General features: G+C 35.8%; 1 protein-coding gene across 2 annotated transcripts in view; it reads left to right on the top strand.

The window, feature by feature from the left end:
- Elp1 (elongator complex protein 1) overlaps positions 1 to 23,975 on the top strand; it is a 215,592-nt gene that overhangs the window by 65,211 nt on the left and 126,406 nt on the right. For both annotated transcript variants that reach the window (XM_090400177.1, XM_090400176.1), the window contains exons 17-18: positions 5,303 to 5,459; positions 8,272 to 8,455. In XM_090400177.1, coding sequence (XP_090256303.1) covers positions 5,303 to 5,459; positions 8,272 to 8,455 — 341 coding nt within the window. The remainder of the gene's footprint in view (positions 1 to 5,302; positions 5,460 to 8,271; positions 8,456 to 23,975) is intronic.

Below are 23,975 nucleotides of genomic sequence, written 5' to 3'. Positions count from 1 at the left end.
ATATTATTAATTAATATATTTATTTCAATCATGTCTCTGCTTAATAATATTCCTTTTAATACGTAGTGATAATTTAAAAATAGAACAAGCCACATGATGTTATATCATCATGTGGCTTGTTCTATTTTTAAATTATCTATTGTTAGTATTCCACCTTGTATTTTTTTAAAACTGTTCTTGTCGTGCCACTAAAGATGGTCTGCAATTTTCAGACCAAAATATTTGGCTAAATAAATATCTTTCTTATGTTTACGTGCTTATATTATTCAATCTTTATGTCACAAGTATCCTTAAAATATCAAATTCACACAGTATAAAAATTGCCTTATCAGATATCTTCCTAAAAAAAAAAAGTATGCACCATTACCATTAAACTGCAGCATATTTGGGTCTGAACACAAGCACACATACCAAAACACCACCTGTCATCGGCATTTTGGTGGCCCTTGCAGGTGACTAATTACACACCTTGCTCTTTCATATATAAAACAGTATACATTTTTTGTATGCATTTCTGTAGAGACTGTAAATTTTATCACCAGCTTAATTTCTGAGAAATTAATATGCATTCTACTAACGAATGTTACAGATTCACCTATTGCATAATCATCATCATCAAATTCCTGCCGTGTATCCTCAAGGGGTGTAAGGGATATGATAGTACTACATGAAAAAAATTACATCATTACTAACTTCCTATCTACAATTTTCCTCCAAATCAGTCTGTTACTTGTCAAGACCCCGACATTACCAGATCTTATATTTCTATCGTCAAAGGCACTTTGTGCCGTATCAATCCACCTATATCTTGGTCTTCCTCTGGGTCATTTTCCTGCCAACCTGGCAGAGAACACTTGTTTTGCTAATCTTTCCTTACCCATTCTGTTTAAGTGACCATACCACCTGAGGTTAGCTCTGCTAACATTCCTGGATGCTGACAATGTCTAGTTCTTTCTTAATATCCTCATTTTTAATATGATATTGCCATTGATGCCATCTGTTCACGCCTCTAATCTTTCTCAGGATTCTCATATCTGTAGTCTCTAGTCTTTGGTCAACTGACTAATTTCTCTCTTATTCCATATGAATTTATTCAGTTGACTTCCTACCAAACCAGCTTTGTTGATTCTGTTGTCTATTTCCATATTTAATTTACCATCTTCACTAAAAATCGTGCCTAAGTAGCTGAAATGTTTTACTTGTTCCACAGGTTCTCCATTTACAACACAGTTTACATTTTCAACGATCCTACCTATTTTCATTCTCTTTGTGTTTTTATTGCTGACCTTCATACCATATCTATTACAACAGATATTCACTTCAGTCAGGGAATCTTGCAAACTCTAGCGGATTTATTTATAAGTATAACATCTTCCGCATAAAGCAAAGAGCTGACATTAACATCTCCAATTCTGATATCATGTTTAATACCACTTTCCTTCATAATGTGATCCATATAGATAATGAATAACAGAGGAGATAATGTACATCCTTGTCTCACACCAGATTTAACATTAAATCATTTTTCCTTTACTTCCTTCAATTCTAACTGCTGACTTACAACTCAAATAAAGACTAAGTATTGCTTGATATAATGCCCCATTGACACCATATGACTGCAGCGTATTGAATAGCTTCTCTCTTGGCACCTTGTCATATGCCTTTTCTAAATCAACAAAACTTAAATACAGATCTTTGTTATATTCCCATGCTTTCTCGACTATTTGTCGTAAAGTGAAGATCTGATCCTAACAGCCTCTATTTGGCCTGAATCGAGCTTGTTCTTCACCAAGCTTTTCTTCTACAATTCTTCTCAACCGTTTCTCAAGTATACTTGCATAGATCTTGCCAGGAATACTCAGTAGGGAAATACCTCTGTAATTCTCACATTCAGTTTTATTTCCCTTTTTATATATGGGTACTATGAGAGCTCTACTCCAATCATCGGGAATTCGTCCCTCTATCCAGGCTTTCTGAACTACGCAGTGCAGCCATTGCAAGACTTTTATACCACCATACTTCAGCATTTCTGGTCGAATATCATCTACTCCTGCTGCCTTTCCACATTTCAAGCCTTTGATGGCTTTTCTACTTCAAGTATGGATATGTATTCCTGACTGCATGCCTGGTCAGTGTTTTTTACCACTGTGCTGTCATCACTGCTTGTTTCATTTAGCAGTTTTTCAAAGTAATTACTCCATACTTCAAGGATATCTTTTTCTCCCGTTTTCATGTCACCTTTATCATCTCTAACTCCTTTTACAGCACTCTTTCCCCGATTCCTAAGCTTCTTCAACAACCTCCAGAATATTTGGCCACCTTCTTGATATTTATTTTCTATATTCTTGCCAAAGTCCTCCCATGACTTTTGTTTAGCTAGTTTTACCCAGTGTTTAGCATTCTTGCATTTGTCTCTGAATTCTCTAAGAGCAAAGCTGACTTATTTGACAGGAACTTTTGATATGCTTTCTTCTTTTCCTTCACTGCCTCTTTAACTTCCTGTGTCCACCAGGGAGTTCTGATTTTTTTATCCTTGTAGACAACCTCACCACATGCCTCTCTGGCAGAATCAATCAATGTTTTCTTCAGAGTTTGCCACTGAATCTCCAAGGTTTGATTCCTGTTCTCAAACTCTTTCATTTTTTCTTCAATAATCTTTGTGTATTTTAATCTACAGTTCACATCTGAGAGTGCTCAACTTTTATTCGCTTTAAAACTTTCTTACATGTTATTCTTTTCAGTATGAAATTTAATTTTATCCTGCTCAAGACTAAATAGTGATCACTTCCAATTTCAAATCCTCTGTACACTCTGGTGTCCTGCACCAGGGAGAAAACATAACTATCAACAATAACATTGTCATGACACTTTTCTTATTCCTTGCCTCTTCTCTCCATGTGAATTTGTGCACATTTTTATGTTGGAACACGGTGTTAGTAATAACCAGTCAATGTCCTGAGCAGAAATCCAACAGGTATTTGCCATTATTATTAGCTTTGCTCTTTTCTCCAAATTTTCTCAAAATATTTTTGTATGCCTGACAATCATTTCCTACTCTGCTATTTAGATCCCCAACAAGGACCAACTTTTCTTTTTTCATTGTGTCAGTTGCTTTTTCTAAAGCCTCAAAATGTTCCTCCACTTCTACCTTAATAGAACCTTCTGTGGGACCATAGGCACAAATAAGTCTCATTGTCCATTTCACCAGTCTCATATTTGCCGACATAACTTGAGACTGACTGCCATTCAAGAAGATTAGCCTCGTATTTTGTGTTGAATACTATGGCTACTCCTTCTTTTCCTTGATTGTCATTGCCTGAATATAACATTTTGTATTTATTGCTCAGAAAGATCTCACCAGTTTTTGTCTTTTTTGTTTCAGTCACCCCTATTATGTCGATCTGGTACTTATCTAATTCCTCAGCTAGCTCCATTTCTTTGCCATTCAGGCTTTTTATGTTGATAGTACCGATGTTTAACTCTGGTGATGTTGAGTTGGGATTTGTTTTCAGATTTGTTCCAGTAGCTGACTTTTTGCTCTTCGCCCTGGTTACCTGGCGAAAACAATGGGGCCTTGTTTGACCGGGCGATGCCCCAGCCGGAATGAAATTTTGTCATGTCATTCCATCATTTTTTATTTTGGTTTAACCAATAAGAATACAATTTGGTCGGTCAAATCCCAAATTGCCAGCCCATCTTCTCGTAGTGCACCCTGTTGGGTGCACTACGAGAAGATGAAAATTGGAGATTAGGTCAGAAGCCCTGGTCGGTTCTCCACATTCCTTTAAAGGCTATGTGGAGGTCTCCTCTCAGTTACACAGCTTTGACCCTTAAGCACCCCTTTCCAAAATTATTATTACTATTATGTAACCAAAATTATTATTATTATTATTATGTGCCCTCCCTCGATGAGTCTTTATACTCAACGAGGGAGGTCACCTACTCTGTGGCTCTCCACCACTAACTACAATGAACCACAACTATCATCATCTACGCCACCTCAACTAGTGTTTTGATGGACAATCACAAACATCCATGCCCATGGTGTGATTCCAGCCTGCAGCCTTTTGGCTAGAGTGCAGATACGCTAACCACTCAGCCAACCAGGCTAGCAATTGTCAATGAACTTGGATTTTCTCATACAACAGTTTCAAGAGTGTGTCAGGAATATGAAAATTCTGAAAAACAAGCACTTTGACAAACTGAAAAAGGCAACTTTTTCAATTTGTCAATTTCAATAGCCTTGAATGATTATGGGCTTCACTGTCTGACTTGCATCATACAGACCAATAGTGGCTAGACATTATCACAAATCATCTCCCATCTGAATGAGGATTCTAGTCAGAAAGTCAATGCAAGGTCAGTGCAATATTCCACTTCTAATGTCATGACACCAGACTTTTTGCCTTGCCTGGGCTAAAGAACATCGAAACCGGGCAATTGGAAATTGGCGATGTGTAGCCTGGAGTGATGAATGACAATTTAAACTTCATAGCAACGAGGGGAGACTGAGGATATGGAGCCAACCCCATGGATCCTGCAGTCAGGTCGGAACTACACATGCTGGTGTCAGCTCACTGATGGCCTGTGATGTCTTCAGTTGGGACCTTTGGTATGTGTACCAATGACTCAGTGTGTGGAATTCATTGCCGACCATTTGGAAATTTATGTCCATCATGCATCCCAATGGAGATGGCATCTGCCAGCAAGATAACTGTTCATCTCACAGGCCCAGGCAGGCTACAGCTGATTCCCAGGAGCATTCTGTTGACTTTGAAATAATGAAGTGGCCACTAGAAGCCCTGATTTTAATCCTATTGAAAATCTTGGTATACCATCGAACAGAGTGTTCTAGGGGCCCATGTCCCATCACTGCTGAACTTATGCAAATTGTGGGCAGCTCTGGAAGATGCATGGATTGCCATACCAGTGAAACATTTTTGCAAGCTTGTGGAGTCCTTGCTTCATCGTGTGGCAGCCGTTATCAGGGCCAGAGGGGGGTCCTACACGTTACTAGATAGCTATCCCTAATCCAATGGCACTTCAGTGTAATGATGTATATGTAATAAACCATTGTTTCTATTTACAAAATTTCTGTTTTTATAAAATATACTTTTCATGTTTTAAATTTCTTTTACTTCTGTTTGATATGATCAGCTTTATCATCTGTTTTGACTTATGGATGGTCCTGTGGAACACAACCCATTCCATAAGTTGGACTGTCTATAATCACTTATCTAATTTTAATTTTTTTTAAAATTTCATTTAAAATAGTATAAACATTTCTTTATATCTTTATTAGGATGTTGTTTTAGGACTTACAGACAGGCATCGTTTATACTGCAACAATAAACTTGTGTGCTCAAATTGCACTTCCTTTTGCTTACATGATGAATTCCTGCTTCTGACAACATATGAATGCAGTTTGCGCTGTTTGTTAATAGATGTGGATTTGCCTGGTAAATAATAAGTATATTTTTATTATGCAGTTTTATTCTATAATACAAATATATTTTCTGTATAATAGGTTCATTCTAGTAATATATGGTTGTTGTTTTTTTTTTAATTACCATGATATGTTTGGGTTGTTAGCATTGATATACTAATAATACACCCAATGGGAAGCACCTTTTTTTTTCTTTTTTAGATCCACGTTCTAATCTCAAGACTGAAATTCAGAATTTCCAACAATCATAACAGTATCAAATGGTTATCATTTGGTGATAATCTTTCTACAAGAATATGGATTTTTATCATTTAAATATTCCTGTTTCATAAAAAAAAAAAAAAAAAAAAAAAATCAGTTAACGCTTTTTTATTCCCGTATACGGGAGTAGGCTTCCTGTTTCATTAATAACAGAAATTTAATGACATTCTTTGCAGAGCACAAAGTACAATAGATGGTAACTTATATAGAGCCATGTAATCTAATATAGCATTGGGTGGCTGGCACTAAATATTTGATGGATTTCAATGAATTTTGATGTTAGCAAACACCTGTTTGTTAGTGTCCTAGTAACAGAAGTTAAACCAGGACTTCCCAAATGGCAGTCTGCATTCACATTGCCAAGAACAATTCAAGGACTTTTTTTTTTTAATTTTTCCTCAAATAAATATGAGGTAAAAGAACCTTTAGTTCATGTGCTGTTTGTAGGTCACAGGTGAGAATTGAGAAAGAAGAAATCCATTGACATTTTTATTGACAAGTTGGAGTTTGTAGTTGTTGGAAAACACTTTATGAGGAAGTCCGTTCCAGAGGACAGAGAGAGATCGGATAAATGAGGAGGAGAAGCAGACCCATTGTGTTTGCTGTTATTATGAAGAAGAGATGTTGGACAGATGCTGCTCTTGCTTTAACAGGCCCAACAGAAAGTGAAGGCATAATAGAGGTAAATGGCAGTCCAAAATGAGATATCTGATTCGGTCTGGTGGTTTATGCATTACTGAGGATAAGGCAAATAGCTGAAAATGCTTTTGTGAGAGGAAAGGCATGACTGCATTTTAGTGTCATTGAAGACAACCAGGTTATCCTTATCCCATTGAAGGATAATATGGACATCAGTGTTGGTTGTAGATGATCTTAAAGCTTGGGATGCTGGTCACTGCATGTTTATTCAAGCTATAAAAAATGGTAAAAACTATGTGAGGGAACTCACATCTCTTGTTAAAGAGTAGATGCTGTACACCTGACTAACCAAGTGCCAGCAAAATACCATAGAAGATGAGATAAAGTTCTTTATTATCATCATCTAGCTATTGGAATTCTATTTTTTTTTTGTTTTAATTTCTGTTTCATTTGAATTAGTGTTACATACTCCATTTTAAATTTTATTATTAATATTTCATCAGAATTTCAAATCTCAAAAGGATCTAAACCTTAAGCTTAATAGTGAGTTAGCCAAGAGCTAAATAATCAGAAAACAATGCTCAAACGAACCATACATTAGTTGTCAACAATTAACTGCTGACAGCTAATGCATGTCTTGTGTTTTCACATTAATTGTCTAACATAAATATACTTATTTGTTGTATTGTAACAGTTTTTCAATTTTTATTCAACTTAATGATTCATCTGTTTATAGTTTTTGAGGTTTTAACCCTGAAGAAGCCATCAGTTTCATTTGAGGTAGTGAAGCCAGGTGTATTTTTACTTAATGTAACAACTAATAAATTTCCTATTGTTTCATCAAAATGCATCAACTTTGAAGATACCTAAGTTTGAGTATCCAGCTTACTCCTTGGAAGGATGAAAAGAAGAAACTTGCTGCCACCACACCAACCCTGAAATTCTCTTATACTAAGTGGCAGTTAAAAAAAATATCAAAAGAAACAAATACCCATATATCTAGTCACGCCATCCATTTTTTTGGCATACCTGAACTTTATGGTGTCTACTTCTCTTTGGAGTGCATTAATCAGCTGCTATTATTCCTGAAATAACTTCAAAAAATAATCCTGCTGAATGAAATTCAGTGAATACAGTACTGCTGCATTCACTGAATTTAAAGTAAATGCAACAAATGACCAAAATATATCGGATGTATTAAACATTTTTACTTCCCATACTTCCTATAATAAATGACAAACACACGCTGGACAAAAGTAAACTCGGAAGTTTTTACAGTGGAACTCTCATGAATATTGATAATATCAATGTCCTTCTGCAGAAACATAAACCTGTCTGTTCCTATCTGCAGAGACATATTTAAAACCCAGTCAGGAGCCCACCTGACTGGGTTTTAAATAAGTAAAGTCATTTTACTCTATTTTGTATTGACAGAACTGGGCATAGATCTACTCATGGAGTGGTCATTGTCCTTGCTGCCCACCCCTTTTTGGTCAGTTCAACTTAGCACTACTCTGGAAGCTGTAGCCATCTACTTCTCAATGAGATTTTTTATTACAATATGTTCCATTTATTTACCACTGGGTTCTAATGTTGGCACTACCCCACAGACTCAGTGGGAGTGCCAACACAAATGGGTAAGGCCAGAGTTTTGAGCAGATGATTGATAAGAGCAGTGTCTCCCTTCTTAATAATGGATTTTTTCTTGAATCACACTACCAGTTTGTTTTTGTAGAAATGTAAATACACCAAGCTTAAAACTCTTTAACCTTAGATCTAGAATAATAATTCATAACTTTTGATTTCACACACACACAAAAAAAGAAATTATACTATTACTTGATAATATTTTAAAAAATACTTTATTTTATCATTTAGATATGTTTTTAACAATAAGTTATGAATGGAACATTGAATATTTTCAGCTGTTTTGAAAGGCTTATCTATAGAAGCAGCTGAAGATTCACCTAGAAAACTTGAAAAAGGATCAAGATTAGTGATTTCAGATCCAAAGGATACAAAAGTTATATTACAGATGCCTAGAGGAAATTTGGAAACTATTCATCCCAGACCACTTCTCCTTTCTAGAATATGCAAGCTTTTGGATAAGTGAGTAATTTTCAGTTACTCACTTATAATTCAATAAAATTCAATTTTCAAAACATTTGGCTCAGTAGATATTATTTTCATAGGTTACTAGTTTAAATCCTACTGTGGATATAGATGTTTTTGAATGCCCTTAGGGGAGAGATGAATTTCATTGCCCTGGTGTGAAACAAACACCATAATTATTGAAGACCCAAAATGGCTAGAAAAACTAATGTTTGAACTCAGGACAGGGCTTCCAGATTTGCTATCCTTTAGTCTATCCTGTAATGTACTATTGAATATAGGATTGCAACCTTTCTCAGGTAAAATACGAGGGTGGTCTGAAAAGTTCTCAGTCTCACCAATAGATGGCAACACTATCAGCAAGATTTTTTTTTTCAAAGTTTGTACATATGTCTTAAGCATCCATGTGAAATTGCAAGTCATTCTATCAAGTAGTTTGTTTTATACAGCTGCCTGAAGCAAAAGTGTTGTCTGTATCCCTTGAAATGGATAAAATTGAGTATCGTGCAGTTATAAAATTCTTTGTAAAAGAAGGTTTAGCGCCAAAAGAAATTCATTTGAAGTTCATAAAAGTTTAAGGGCACTCTTCTCCTTCATTTTCGACAATTAAGAAATGGGCTGTCGAGTTTAAATGTGACCGTACCGGCCTTGAAGATGATTCACGTTAATGACGTCCAAAAAGTGTAACAACACCAGAAATCATTGATCAAGTGCACGATATGGTATTGGATGACCAGCGAGTCAGAGTGCATGAAATTGCTGAGAATATAGGCATTTCAAAAGAATGTGTAGGATATATTTTGCATGAAGAATTGCAAATGAAAAAGCTGTGCACAAGATGGGTGCCATGCTTGCTCACAGCAGATCAAAAACGCACTCACATGAAAATCTCTGAACAGTGCTTGGAGCATTTTAACAAGAATAAAACTGATTTTATGTGTCAATTTATTACTATGGATGAGACTTGGATTCACCATTACACACCAGAATCCAAACAGCAGTCTAAACAGTTGACAGAAGCAGGTTGTTGAGTGCCAAAGAAGGCAAAGTTGGTTCCATCAGCAGGAAAGGCCATGGCATCAGTGTTTTGGGATGCTAAAGGCATTTTGTTTATTAATTATCTTGAAAAGGGTAAAACAATAACCAGGGAATATTATTCCATTCTTATAATCAGACTAGACGAAAAAATTTGTGTGAAAAGACCCAGTTTGTAGAAGGAAAAAATCATCTTTCATCGGGACAATGCACCTGCCCACAAAGATGTTTCGGCTATAGGAAAATTAAGAGATCTGCACTATGGATTGTTGGAACATCTACCCCTATTCCCCAGATTTGGCTCCCTCTGACTTCTATCTCTTCCCATAACTAAAACTCTTCCTCACTGGTCAGCATTTTTCTTCAAATCAAGAGGTGATTGCAGCTTTAGAGGTATTTTGCAGATCTTACTGAGAACCACTACAGGGATGGGATAATGGTGCTGGAGCATCGCTGGAATAAATGTATTAGTCTTAAGAGAGAGATATGTTGAAAAATAAAAATAATTTTCATTTTCATTTTTAGGCCAAGAACTTTTCAGACCACCCTCTAACACTGATTAAAAAAAATAAAATATAACTTAAAGATAAATAGTCTGAAAGGTAACTGCATTTAAATATGTCAAAAAATAAAGTTGACAGATTTAGTTTGTTGTTCACAGCTTTCAAGTTATTTACAAAGAATGAGATGTGAGATGCAACAGAGGCTACTTTTAGTTTGAAGAAGTTTCCTTTAAATTGAATAAAATTGAGTAAAGAGATAAAATTGAAGATGTGAGAAGCCAGATAAAATTTTCTTTATTTATAATCTGCTTTAATAAATAATTTAAGAAAAGTAAAAAATTGCTTGTCATCATCATCAAATTCCCGACATGTACCCTCAAGGGGTGTACAGGATATTATGATAGTGCTACATGAAGAACTTACATCATTACTAACTTCCTATCTACAATTTTCCTGAAAATAAGTATGTTACCTGTCAAGACAGCAACATTATCACATCTTATATTTCTGTCTTCTAAGGCACTTTTTACTGTGTCAATCCACCTACAACTTGTTATTCCTCTGGGTCTTTTGACTGCCAACCTGACAGAACACTTGTTTTGCTAATCTTTCCTCTCCCATTCTGTTTAAATGACCATACCACCAGAGATTAGCTCTGCTAATGCATTCCTGGATGCTGACAATGTCAAGTTCTTTCCTAATATCCTTGTTTTTTAATATAATATTGCTGTTTATGCCCCTAATCTTTCTCAGGACTCTGATATCTGTGGTCTCTAGTCTTTGGTCAAGTGTTTTAAATTTATTCAGTTTATATACTCAGATAGAAATTTTGTCAGTTGACTTCCTTACTGGCTTTGTTGATTCAGTTGTCTATTTCCATATTTAATTTACCATCTTCACTAAAAATTGTGCCTAAGTAGCTGAAATATTTTACTTATTCTGTAGGTTCTCCATTCATGATTTCATTGTCTTTATCTTGTTATTGCTGATTTTCATACCAAATTTATTACAATAGTTATTCAATTTAGTCAGGGAATCTTGCATACTTTTACTGGATTTATTTAAAAGTATACATCATCTGCATAAAATAAAGAGCTGAGATCAACATCTGCAATACTGTTATCGGGTTTAACCAGTGGTGAGCTATGGAAATTTTAACAAAAGGGGGTCACACCGTCGAGAAAAAAAAGCTGTATTTCACACAAAAACTTTTATTAATACAGCTTGTGTGCAAATGCCAATCAAAAAGTATGAGAGGACAATCAACCCGTAAATGCTATCATTTTTAAACAAATATTTCATGATCTAAACATGAAATATTTGCACACAATCATCTGTGTTAATTTATCTTACATAAGAAAAACGTTATTTAACTATCAAAATATAATAAGAATAAAATCTTTTATAATCGCACATATGAAATAGTCTGCATTTTTTATAAACAAAATAAATTTCTTTTGTTTGCGATAGAAGTTTTTATGACAAACAATCTATAAAGAATAAATAAATATTATCTAAACACAATAATATTGAAGTACGTTATATTTCTCTTTTGTTTTTATACTTCAAGTGATAATCAACTGTACCAATCAATGGACATTATTTTATAGTCCTATTTATTTATATGGGATTACCAAAAGTGAATTCTTATTTGTAAAATGGTGGTAACAGTAACTATAATATTTTATTTAATAAATCGCTCTGTTAGGTTACCGTATGAGTTTGTCACTTAATATATTTCAAAAAATTATGTTTGTTTTTTTGGAAAAACAAATAAAAAAGTAAACAAGAAGAACAAGGGACTCGCAAATTTGAGAAAAAATTAACAAACGGCTCGGGGAAGCACCTTATAGCTCACCACTGGGTTTAACACCCCTACTGGCCAAGTTGGATAAATAGTGACACCAAATTGCATTTCTTATCCATGTTATTCAATAGGTGTTACAGAATCATATCCAGATTTACCTGGATGTCTATTGACGTCCTGGCCGGTTGGGTGTTAATACTGCTTTCCTTCATAATGTGATTTATATAGATAATGAATAACAGAGGGGATAATGTACATCCTTGTCTGACACCAGATTAAACTGTAAACCATCTTCCTGCACTTCCTTCAATTCTAACTGCTGACATACAACAAATAAAGACTACGTATTGCTTGATATAATGCCCCATTGACCCATACAACTGTAGCATTATGAATAGCTTTTCTCTTGGCACCTTGTCATATGCCTTTTGCAAGTCTACAAAACTTAAATACAGATCTTTGTTATATTCCCATGATTTCTCAATTATCATACAGTAAAAATCAGATCTTAACAGCCTCTATTTGGCCTGAGTCCAACTTGTTCTTCACCAAGCTTTCCTACAACCATTTCTCAAGTATACTTGTGTAAATCTTACCAGGAACACTCAGTATTCCTGGTAAGATTTTATTTTATTTCCCTTTTTATATATGGGTGCTATGAGAGCTCTACTCCAATCACCTGGAATTCATCCCCCCTTGTCCGGGCCTTCTGAACTGTGCAGTGCAGCCACTATAAGACTTTTATACCTCCATATTATCAATTCCTTTTACAGCACTCTTTCCTCCATTTCTCAGCTTTTTCAACAACCTCCAGAATATCTTGATATTTATTTTTTATGTTATCATGACTTTTGTTCAGCTAGTTTTACATGGTGTTTAGCTTTCTTACATTTGTTTCTGTATTCTCTAAGAGCAGAAGCTTGCTTATTTGTCAGTAACTTTCAACACGCTTTCTTCTTTTCCTTCACTGCCTCTTTAACTTCCTGTGTCCATCATGGAGTTCTGATATTTCTATGTTTGCAGGCAACCCCACCACATTCCTCTCTGGTTGAATCAATCAATGTTTTCTTCAGGGCTTGCCACTGAATTTCCAAGGTTTGGTTCCTGTTCTCAAACTCGTTCATTTTTTATTGGAGATTCAGTGACAAACCTTGAAGAAAACACTGATTGATTCAGCAAGAGAGGCATGTGGTGAGGTTGTCTGCAAGGATAGAAAAATCAGAACTCCATGGCAGACACAGGAAGTTAAAGAGGCAGTGAAGGAAAAGAAGAAAGCGTATCAAAAGTTCTTTGCAAATAAGTCAGCTTGTGCTCTTAGAGAATACAGAGACAAATGTAAGAAAGATAAACACTGTCATGGGAGGACTTTGGCAAGAGCATAGAAAATAAATATCAAGAAGGTGGTAAGATATTCTGGAAGTTGTTGAAGAAGCTTAGAAATGGAGGAAAGAGTGCTGTAAAAAGTTAGAGATGATAAAGGTGACATGAAAACGGGAGAAAAAGATATTTGAAGTATCAAGTAATTATTTCAAAAAATTGCTAAATGAAATAAGCAGTGATAGCACAGTGGTAAAAAACACTCAACAGGCATTCAGTCAGGAATACATATCCATACTTAAAGTAGAGAAAGTCATCAAAGGCTTGAAATGTGGAAAGGCAGCAGGAGTAGATGATATTCGACCAGAAATGCTGAAGTATGGTGGTATAAAGGTCTTACAGTGGCTGCACTGCATAGTTCAGAAGGCCTGCACAGAGGGATGAATTCCTGATGATTGGAGTAGAGCTCTAATAGTACCCATATATAAAAGGGAAATAAAACTGAATGTGAGAATTACAGAGGTATTTCCCTACTGAGTGTTCCAGGAAAGATTTATGCCAGTATAATTGAGAAACGGTTGAGAAGAATTGTGGAAGAAAAGCTTGGTGAAGAACAAGTTGGATTCAGGCCAAATAGAGGCTGTCAGGATGAGATCTTCACTTTACGACAAATAGTGGAGAAATCATGGGAATATAACAAAGATCTGTATTTAAGTTTTGTAGATCTGGAGAAGGCATATGAAAAGGTGCCAAGAGAGAGGTTATTCAAAATGTTACAGCTATATGGGGTCAATGGAGCATTATATCAAGGAACTTAGTCTTTATTTGACTGTTGTAAGTCAGTAGTTAGAATTGAAGGAAGTAAAGGAAGATGATTTAATGTTAAATCTGGTGTGAGACAAAGATGTACATTATCCCCTCTGTTATTCATTATATATATGGATCACATTATAAAGGAAAGTGGTATTAAACGTGATATCAGAATTGGAGATGTTAATGTCAGCACTTTGCTTTATGCGGACAATGTTATACTTATAAATAAATCCACTACATTTTTGCAAGATTCCCTGACTAAACTGAATATCTGTTGTAATAGATATGGTATGAAGGTCAGCAATAAAAAGACAAAGACAATGAAAATAGGTAGAATCGTTGAAAATGTCAACTGTGTTTTGAATGGGGATCTCCACCTATAGGAATTGCCAATTGGTGTGCCACCCTTTTTTAATAAATTACTCTGGATTTAGAGAAAGATGTTGAAAGTTTATTTTCCACTTGGGCCTGGCTCCCACTGAAGAGACCTCAATAAAGGTCGAAACCGGTCTGGGTAGTGGCCCTTCCCTTAATGCATAACAATAGACATATCCGCAAGGAGATGTGTTTTGCATTATAGGAGATACTAGGATAGGAGTGTTGGTAGCTTGCTCCACCTTTGCAACGAGTTGCCCTGGTGTGTACCACCTTAACCCAGTCCTGAAGATACTTTCAGGCGCAAACTTTGTTTGCTCACACTTGGATAAAGGATTAAACTAAATTTATTATATATCATAAATGTCTCACTATCATCTTCAAAAATTCAGTATTTATATATAAATAAAAGTTTTAATTATTTTAATCAATTTGAATAGAAAAGACTATATACAGTTACACCCCAAGTTATGTAACACGCGACTTACATAAATTCGCAGTTGCATAATAAATCTACTAGCGTGTATGAACATGTTTGTGGCTTTGCGCAGGTGCATTTTTGACAGCCATATTGCAGTACAGTAGTAGATGCCTCGCACGGTTAGTTCAGTCACTTGTTATCACTGCTAGTTTCATTGTTTTTTTATCCTTAAAATGGAATGCAAATGCAAAACCGAATGCACTGGTAATAAATCTAAAAAACAAAGGTCTGCAATTACTTTAAGAACATTGGCGCGAGTATGCTGCCCGTAATCTGGTAATCCAACACCAAGGTTTGGGTTATGTATGCACTGTTCGTAGACTGGTTCAATGACCATTTTGTTCACCAGGTGAAGGAATATTGTGCCGAGTAAGAAATCCCATTTAAAGTGCTTCTCCTCCTGGACAATGAATGTTCCCGGTCACCCAAAAGAGTTGGATGACTTTCATCCTGACATAAAAGTTGTTTACCTTCCTCCTAGAACTATCTCACTATTCTTAAGGGAAACTTCCCAGAACAGCCAACTTAGCTGTCACAAGACATTTTTTTTATTTGAAAAGTGAATTCAGTAGAATCTCTCTTAACTGGCAACAATGGGACTTCGCCGATTCCGGATTCGAGATTTTGCCAGATAATTGAATGTATATTTCAAGAACTTACCTGTTCATGTTTTGTGATATCATCTGTAGAAATTGCAGCATGTGAAGTTCGTTGGTTGTGTTTTCTGATCTGCTGGCCATAATTAAATAAATAACATCAAAAATCGTGCGGATTTTTTAAAATTTAAAACATATACACATAATTTTATATTTCACAAAATCAAATTTAAACAGCATTTAAAAATTACAGTACAAATTATCAAATGAAAGTTGTGAATTTCTTAGTGTGATGACATAACATAACTTCTAATGTCTGCCTGCTTACAGGATTGTCGCCGGAGCTTTAAAAATTGACTGTGTATACAATGAAGTTTCATAACATCATGTGCTGACATAGATTAACATTGCTTGGCAAATCTTATGAAAGTCTGCTATTCTTCGTCTGCTGCCTTCCACATAACTTTCTTGGTCTGTGTGTCATCATCCTCATCTTCATCCTCCTCCTTATCATCATCATGCAAGCCCATTGCATATTTTTCTTATCCCAATGGCTTAAATTTTGGGTTTAAATTTAGACCTTCGAAAGTGCCATTGTTTTGTTATTGCTGGTTAATTGGGTGCTGGTTATGAGAGATTTTACTGTATTTCAGTTTGTTTTTATATTCTTTTATATTATGTATTTTTCATATTTACAGTATGTATATTATTCAAATACAATTGATTTTTTTTTAATCACCCCAAAAATGAAAAATATTAAAAATGGAAAATATCTGATTAATGGCCAAAAAATTAATGTAAGACAGCGGTATGAGTAGCCATTGAACATTTTATTGTATGTATGTAATTTACAAATTCGAGTTACGTAAAGGTTTACGGAATGCATTACTTACATAACTTGGGGTGTAACTGTATATTAAAGACATTAAATTGTGCAATAATATCCGAATAATAATCACAACAAACCTTTAATGCATTTGTTCAAAGCATTAATATGTCCATACTGCTTGAAATTTGATTCTCATATATCTGTACTATGAGAAGCATATGCTATTATCTATGTATAATACTTCTAAGAATTTCATCATTTCCTGATGTATACCTTAGGAGATTCAAGATACCCTGATAGTATTACATAATTAAGTTTACATTGTTACTAGATTCCTGCAATACTTTTCTTTCAAATTAAGCTGTTATTTGTTATATCTCCAATATTTTCTTGTCTTGACTGCTATTAACTGCACATCAATCCACCTCAATCTTGGTCATCCTCTTTGCTTTTCTACCATCATGGCATCAGATGCTCGTTTTTTTTCTAAACTTTTTTACTTACATAACTTGGGGTGTAACTGTATATTAAAGACATTATATTGTGCAATAATATGCAAATAATAATTACAAGATACCTTTAATGCATTTGTTCAACACATTAATATGTTCATACTGCTTGAAATTTGATTCTCATATATCTGTACTATGAGAAGCATATGCTATTATGTATGTATAATACTTCTAAGAATTTCATTATTTCCTGATGTATACCTTAGGACAGTGTTTCTCAACCTGTGGTCTGCAGGCAGACTTAAAATTAATTAAATAAATATATATTTTTTAATTATCCAAACAAAACAAATTAAAATTGAATAAATAATTAAAAGTTATTGAAATCAAACGGAGACTTAAAAAAAAACCAACAAATAGCGTCAGACTGTTTAAAGGCAGAAGCAATAAAACTAAATTGTTGTTCGCTTCCCCCCTCTTTTATTATTCATCATTCCACCGCTAAATTTGTAGCGGCAAAATGACGAATAATAAAAGAGGGTTGAAGTGAACAACAATATAGTTTTATTGCCATTGACAGTATGACAAGATTTCTTAAATGCCAAAAAAGTGCTGCCCAGGGCAGATCCCCCCCCAGCTACGCCTCTGTAATTTAGTGGTCCGTAGAATTGTTTTAGGCATTTTACTGGTCCTTGGGCTTAGGAAGGTTGAGAAACGCTGCCTTAGGAGATTCAGGATACCATGATAGTATTACATAATTAAGTTTACATTGTTACTAGATTTCTGCAATACTTTTTCTTTCAAATGAAGCTGTTATTTATATCTCCAATATTTTCAGATCTTGACTGCTATTAACTGCACATCAATCCACCTCAATCTTGGTCATCCTCTTTGCTTTTCTACCATCATGGCATCAGATGCTTGTTTTTTTCTAACCCCTGCTCTCCCATTCTCTAAATAATGTAAGTGATCTTACATTATTTCTGCTTGCATATTCTTGAATGCTAATAAGTTATGTTCCATTCTGAGATTATTTTTTAATATGACTCTGCTATTGATGCCATTTGTTCACCTCTGGAACTTATCTCAGAACAGTATGGTATTCTAATCTTTGATCAACTCTCAGATTCGTGAATTTAAAATTTGAACCTTTTTTATACTGCTCATTCAGTGTTCTGCTGATTTCTTATTCCATATAAATCTGCCATATATAATCTGCCACTTTCCTTCACAATATCTTCCATCAAAGTGATGGATGACTGTGAAAAGAGCACTCTTGTTTTCCGCCTGAGTTTACTTCAGTTCTTCCTGCATATTCTTTGATTCTACCTGCTGATTTTCAACTTAAGTATAGGTTTATATCACTTTGTGTAATGTTCCATATACACCATATAACTAGTTTTGAACAGCTTTTCTCTTGTCATGTTATGTGCTTTTTCCAGATTTATGAAACTTAAATACAGATCCTTGTTTATTTTCCCATGATTCCTTGACTGTTTACCCTGAACCCAGCTTATTCTTCCTCAGGAGAGCCTCCATATTGAAATTCAGCCAGTATTGACAATGCCCTTTGGTTGGAAAGACCTGGATTTGAATCCTGTCTAGGATGTGAACTACCTTTATCAAGACCCATTAACCCACTTTCAGCTGAAAAGAGGGAAAGAACTTTTCATCACTTTTGCCTGCAGGACAGGCAATGTGGCCAGAAGAATGTACAATTTATAGACACAATGCACCAGTCTCTTAGCCTTAGTTGCTTTGGCTATAATCTCAAATAACTCAACTCAGCACAAGAAGCATGTTTAGTCTATTTGGGTGTGTGTGTGTGTGTGTGTGGGTGTGTGTGTGGGTGTGGGTGTGTGTGGGTGTCCTAACATGAAAAGTTATAAGCTTATAGTACACTAATACTGTGAGTGGACTAAATAGAAATACCAAGAACTAAATGTATGGTTGAAGTCACATTTTGCAAAATGGTGTATAACCATATATTTACTATAATCTGGATTGAGATAATCACTGTAAACTTTTCCAGTAGACTTGATAAGAATGAAGGGATTAAGGGTTTTTAATTTCTTTTAAAATAATTCAAAAACCCACTCTAAATACCAAACATGAAACATTTTCAAACCTTCTTCAGACCTGCAGTAAGTGAGACTGTGGTCTCTCACCAAGTGAAGAATTTCATACTCATCTTAAAGATCTGTGCCCAGCAGGATTTGAACCTACAGCCTGTTAGTTGGAGAGCAAGTACATTGTCAGATTCACTTATCAGGCCAGCAAAATTGTCTACAAAGATAAAAAAAAAATCAGAATTCCATAGTGTACATAGGAAATTGAAGAAGCAGTCCATGAAAAAGAAATTACCGTATTTTTCGGACCATAAGACACATTTTTTTACATAGAAAAATCAACTTAAAATTGGGGTGCGTCTTATGGTCCAAAGGTAACATTAAAATACGAATCTTTACAGCGTACCAAAGCTGTTAGCAAAGTTCAGTTACTTGCGCAATATGTCATAAAATTATTAAGTACGCCACTGAAGGTAGGTACCTAAGTTATCTCACTGCATGTGGGTGAATCACCGATTTAGATCGTCAATAGTCATTAGTGTGTAAACATATGTGCTTTTGTACGGTTCATTTGAATTATTTTTTATAAGTCGTTAAAATTTTTATCTTAAAATTAGAAAAAATGAGTGTAAAACAAAAAAAAAGACTTTCAGATAACGTGAGTTATAAATTCAGTGTGATAAATTATGCAAAACAATATGGAAACAGAGCAGCAGAAAGACATTTTGGTCCACCACCAACAGAAAAAATGGTTCGCGAGTGGAGAAAACAAGAGGAACAATTAAAACTGCTATGTAAGCACGAGAAAACATTCCATTTGCACCTAGAAAAATGGCCAAAATTAGAAGTACAAATGAAAAATTGGGTAACAAATTATCGAAACATGGTAATATCTGTTTCTACGAAAATGATAATTTTTGAAGCAAAACAATGGGTAACTGCTAATGGAATTTTAGATTTTACCAGATCACCATCTTGGTGCTTTAGATTTATAAAAAGATACGGGTTATGCATGCATACAAAAACCAAAAAAATGCCACTGACTATGAAGCTAAAATTAAAGAATTCCATAGATTTGTCATATCAGCGAAAAGGAAATTTAACTTTGAGCTTAATCAAGTTGCGAACATGGATGAAATGCCTCTAACTTTTAATATTCCTGTAGATTCAAAAGGCACCAAATCAATAGTGATCAAAACAACAGGTCACAAAAAAACTCACTGTACCATAGTTTTAGCTTGTTGCTTGGATGGAACAAAACTACCCCGATGTTAATCTTCAAGAGAAAAACGTTACTGAGAGATGAAATTGCTCGTGGCATTATTATCCACGTTCAAGATAAAGGCTGAATGGACGAAACAGGAATGAAATTATGGATACAGAAAATATGGGCAAAATGTCCAGGTGCATTATTTAAAAAGCCTGTGATGTTAATGTGGGATCAATTCAGAGCGTATAAAACAGAATCATCAGACGCTTCTAAAAGAAATGAATACAGAATTAGCTGTCATTCCTGGAGGCCTTACCAGTCAATTACAACCCTTGGATGGATCAATTAATAAACCATTTTATGCAGGAAGAGTGGAACAAATGGATGGCAAAGCCAAATCACTATGTTACAGCAACAGGACGTATGAAACGGCCAACAATTTCAGAAGTATGTACCTGGGTGAAAAATTCATGGGAAGCTGTGAAAGAAGAGACGATTATAAAGTCATTTAAGAAATGTGGGATAAGTAATGCGATGGATGGTACTGAAGATGACAGTTTTTGAAGGGGGTGACAACAATAGTTCAGACGAAAGTAATATGAACAGTGATTAACGAGACGAGTGATAGTACCGAGAGTGAAGATGAACTGAATATGCTAATATAAATGATTGTAACAATAAATAAAAATTAAGTAAGAATTTGTAAATATCGTTATATAATAAAATATTTTTTTCTAAATATTGTCTCATAAATTTGGAGTGCATCTTATTGTCCGAAAAATATGGTATATTAAAATTTCTTGCTAATAATTCAGCATATGCTCTTAGAAAATGCAGGAAAGCTAAGTTATGTGTAATCATAGCTAAACTAAAGTTATGAGAAGATTCTGAAAGGATGTTGAAGATAAATACCATGAATGAAACTAAAAGCTATTAAGACATTTTATAAATGGAGAAGAAAGCACCATGAAAGGAATCAAATATCATAAAGGTGACAGATGACATAAAAACTGAAGTAATGATAATATATTATCAGGAGTCCACATCAGTGCTTGAGGTAGAAAAGTCATCAAAATGTGCAGTGTTGAAAGGCAGCTGGCAGAGATGATATTAATTTAATTTCAGGTGATTTAGAATAAAGCTTTCATCAAATTATAAAGGAATTATTCTGCCGAGTATCTCAGAAAGATTTATGCAAGCATACTTAAGAAAAGGTTAAGAAAAATTGAAGAATAGGCCAAGATGAGATTTATACAACCTTATACAAAATAAAGAAATAATAACTATAATAAGAATATTTATGTAAAACTTGATCTTAAAACATGGGGGGGGTGGGGGGGGGGGGGGGTGGGGGGGGGGGGGGGTGGGGGGGGGGGGGGGTGGGGGGGGGGGGGGGTGGGGGGGGGGGGGGGTGGGGGGGGGGGGGGGTGGGGGGGGGGGGGGGTGGGGGGGGGGGGGGGTGGGGGGGGGGGGGGGTGGGGGGGGGGGGGGGTGGGGGGGGGGGGGGGTGGGGGGGGGGGGGGGTGGGGGGGGGGGGGGGTGGGGGGGGGGGGGGGTGGGGGGGGGGGGGGGTGGGGGGGGGGGGGGGTGGGGGGGGGGGGGGGTGGGGGGGGGGGGGGGTGGGGGGGGGGGGGGGTGGGGGGGGGGGGGGGTGGGGGGGGGGGGGGGTGGGGGGGGGGGGGGGTGGGGGGGGGGGGGGGTGGGGGGGGGGGGGGGTGGGGGGGGGGGGGGGTGGGGGGGGGGGGGGGTGGGGGGGGGGGGGGGTGGGGGGGGGGGGGGGTGGGGGGGGGGGGGGGTGGGGGGGGGGGGGGGTGGGGGGGGGGAAATGTAAACTATTCTGAATGTTTATTATCTCAAGTTCTACTTCAGCTTGGTTTATATCAAAGAGTCCATTAATTTTATTTGAAATTTCTGTGATGTTCAAGTTTTCTTGAAATGGATTATTGATAAAAGATGCAATCATTTCATTTTTATTAAAATCTTTAAATCTTGAATTTATTTCTTCCTCAACTTATTCTATTTCACGAATAAATTCTTTTAAATCATAGCGAAGCATTTCTTGATTTTGTTCAAAAAATTTTAATAAATATGGGACTTGTCTAAATTCACAGTCATTTAAATTTTTCTTTAATAAAAGTAAGTATTGTTGGAAAGTTTTTATTGAACTTAACATGTCAATTAAATTTTTATCTCTACCTTGAAAGTTTATTTTTTGCTTGGTTAGAATATAATAAATTTAGTTTAATCCTTTATCCAAGTGTGAGCAAACAAAGTTTGCGCCTGAAAGTATCTTCAGGACTGGGGTAAGGTGGTGCAACACCAGGACGACTCCTTAGCAAGGAGTCGTCCTTACCCCAGTCCTGAAGATACTTTCAGGCGCAAACTTTGTTTGCTCACACTTGGATAAAGGATTAAACTAAATTTATTATATCTCTACCTTGTAACTCTAAATTTAAATAGCTTAATTTCGTACAGAAATCTGCTAAAAATCATAAGTGTAACAACCATCTTTTATCACTCAATTGTGGATAAATATCTCCTTTTTCATCAAGAAAATTTTTATATCGTTAATTAATACAAGAAATCTTTCTAAAAATTGACTTCTGCTGAGCCAGCGAACATTATTGTACAACAGAAGTTCCCTATCATCATCTGCCTGTAATTTAAATAACCGCCATTGCAGAGCTTTTCCTCGAACAGAATTTACAATTTTAAATGTAATATCCAAAACATCTTTTGTGTTTAATCTTTTACTACACAGTACTTGTTGGTGAATAATAACGTGTACGTTAAAAATCTGGATATTTGTCATCATTTTTACATAATGAAATGAAGCCTGATTTATTACCTATCATTGCAGGAGCACCATCAGTAGTAATAGACACAAGTTTAAAAAGAGGAAGTTTGTGTTGTTTCACAAATTCATCAAATGCTGAAAAAATGTCTTCTCCCCTAGTCCTTCCCAATAATGGTATAATTTTCAAAAGTTCTTCTTTACTTGAATAATCTTGAAATACCATGCGAATAAATAGCATTAACTGAGCAATATCAGTGAAGTCATTTGATTCATCAAATTGTAATGAAAACACAACACACTGGTGAATGTCTGACATTAACCTGACCTGGAAACTCTTCGTTTCGGTAATTTGAAACCTTGTCTGTGGCCTAGAAGTAATCTCGAACCGAGAAGCTCCTTTCTGGAAGCGAGAAACTCCTCTCTCAAGCAATGTGGATCCAGGCAGTCTCTCTCTCTGACACCAACTCTGGACCAGGCAGCCTCCTCTCTGACAGCAATTCTGGAACCGGGACCCCTTCTGCTTGCTTCAGTCCCTTTTTATTAGGCCCTCCTCTGAGACCTCGCATGAAGTTTGGCAACCCCCAAAGAATTGGTATGAGTCTTTCATCTTAAGTTTCAAGTTCGGCACACCTTTTACAATCAAAAGAAAGCGGAGGAGAAAAAACAAAGGCAATGTTTTTGTCACCGAAGCTGCCATGTACAGCTTCGGTGACAAAAACATTGCCTTTGTTTTTAACACTCTAACATATTCTTATTAAAGCAATATATACAGTTAGCTTCAAAAGAGTTATTTGCTAAAACATCTAATACAAACTATACCGAGACAAAGTTAATTTTTTTACAATATTCACATGGGACTTAACCTAAGTAAAAAATTGATGTAATGTGCTTTGGAATATTTAAGCTACAATCGAGTTTTTAACTTTACTTATAAGCGTATTCCTTCGGCTCGCTGTTTGACTTCCACTGATCCAAATTAATTCCTTTATCTGGACTTATAAGAAAATTACTGATTTGACAATTTTAACAAAAAATAAATAAACAATAGCAATATACTTAAAATGAATTAAAAATAATACAAAATAATGATAAATAAAATATTGTTTCCAATTTTAATTAAAATTGTAAGTAAGGAGGAATACACAAGATATCGACCAAAAATCGCTCCGCGATCGATGGGTTGAACACCCCTGCTGTAGACTTTTTTGCAAGTTTGTTGCTGTTCACTGTAAT

Source organism: Typopeltis vanoorti, chromosome 11, assembly GCF_054136105.1.
Source record: "Typopeltis vanoorti isolate ZY-2024b chromosome 11, IOZ_Tvanoo_1.0, whole genome shotgun sequence".
In the NCBI taxonomy this organism is placed as follows: Eukaryota; Metazoa; Arthropoda; class Arachnida; order Uropygi; family Thelyphonidae; genus Typopeltis; species Typopeltis vanoorti.
Note: the sequence above shows the minus strand (reverse complement) of the source record. Positions and strands in the feature narration are given on the sequence as shown.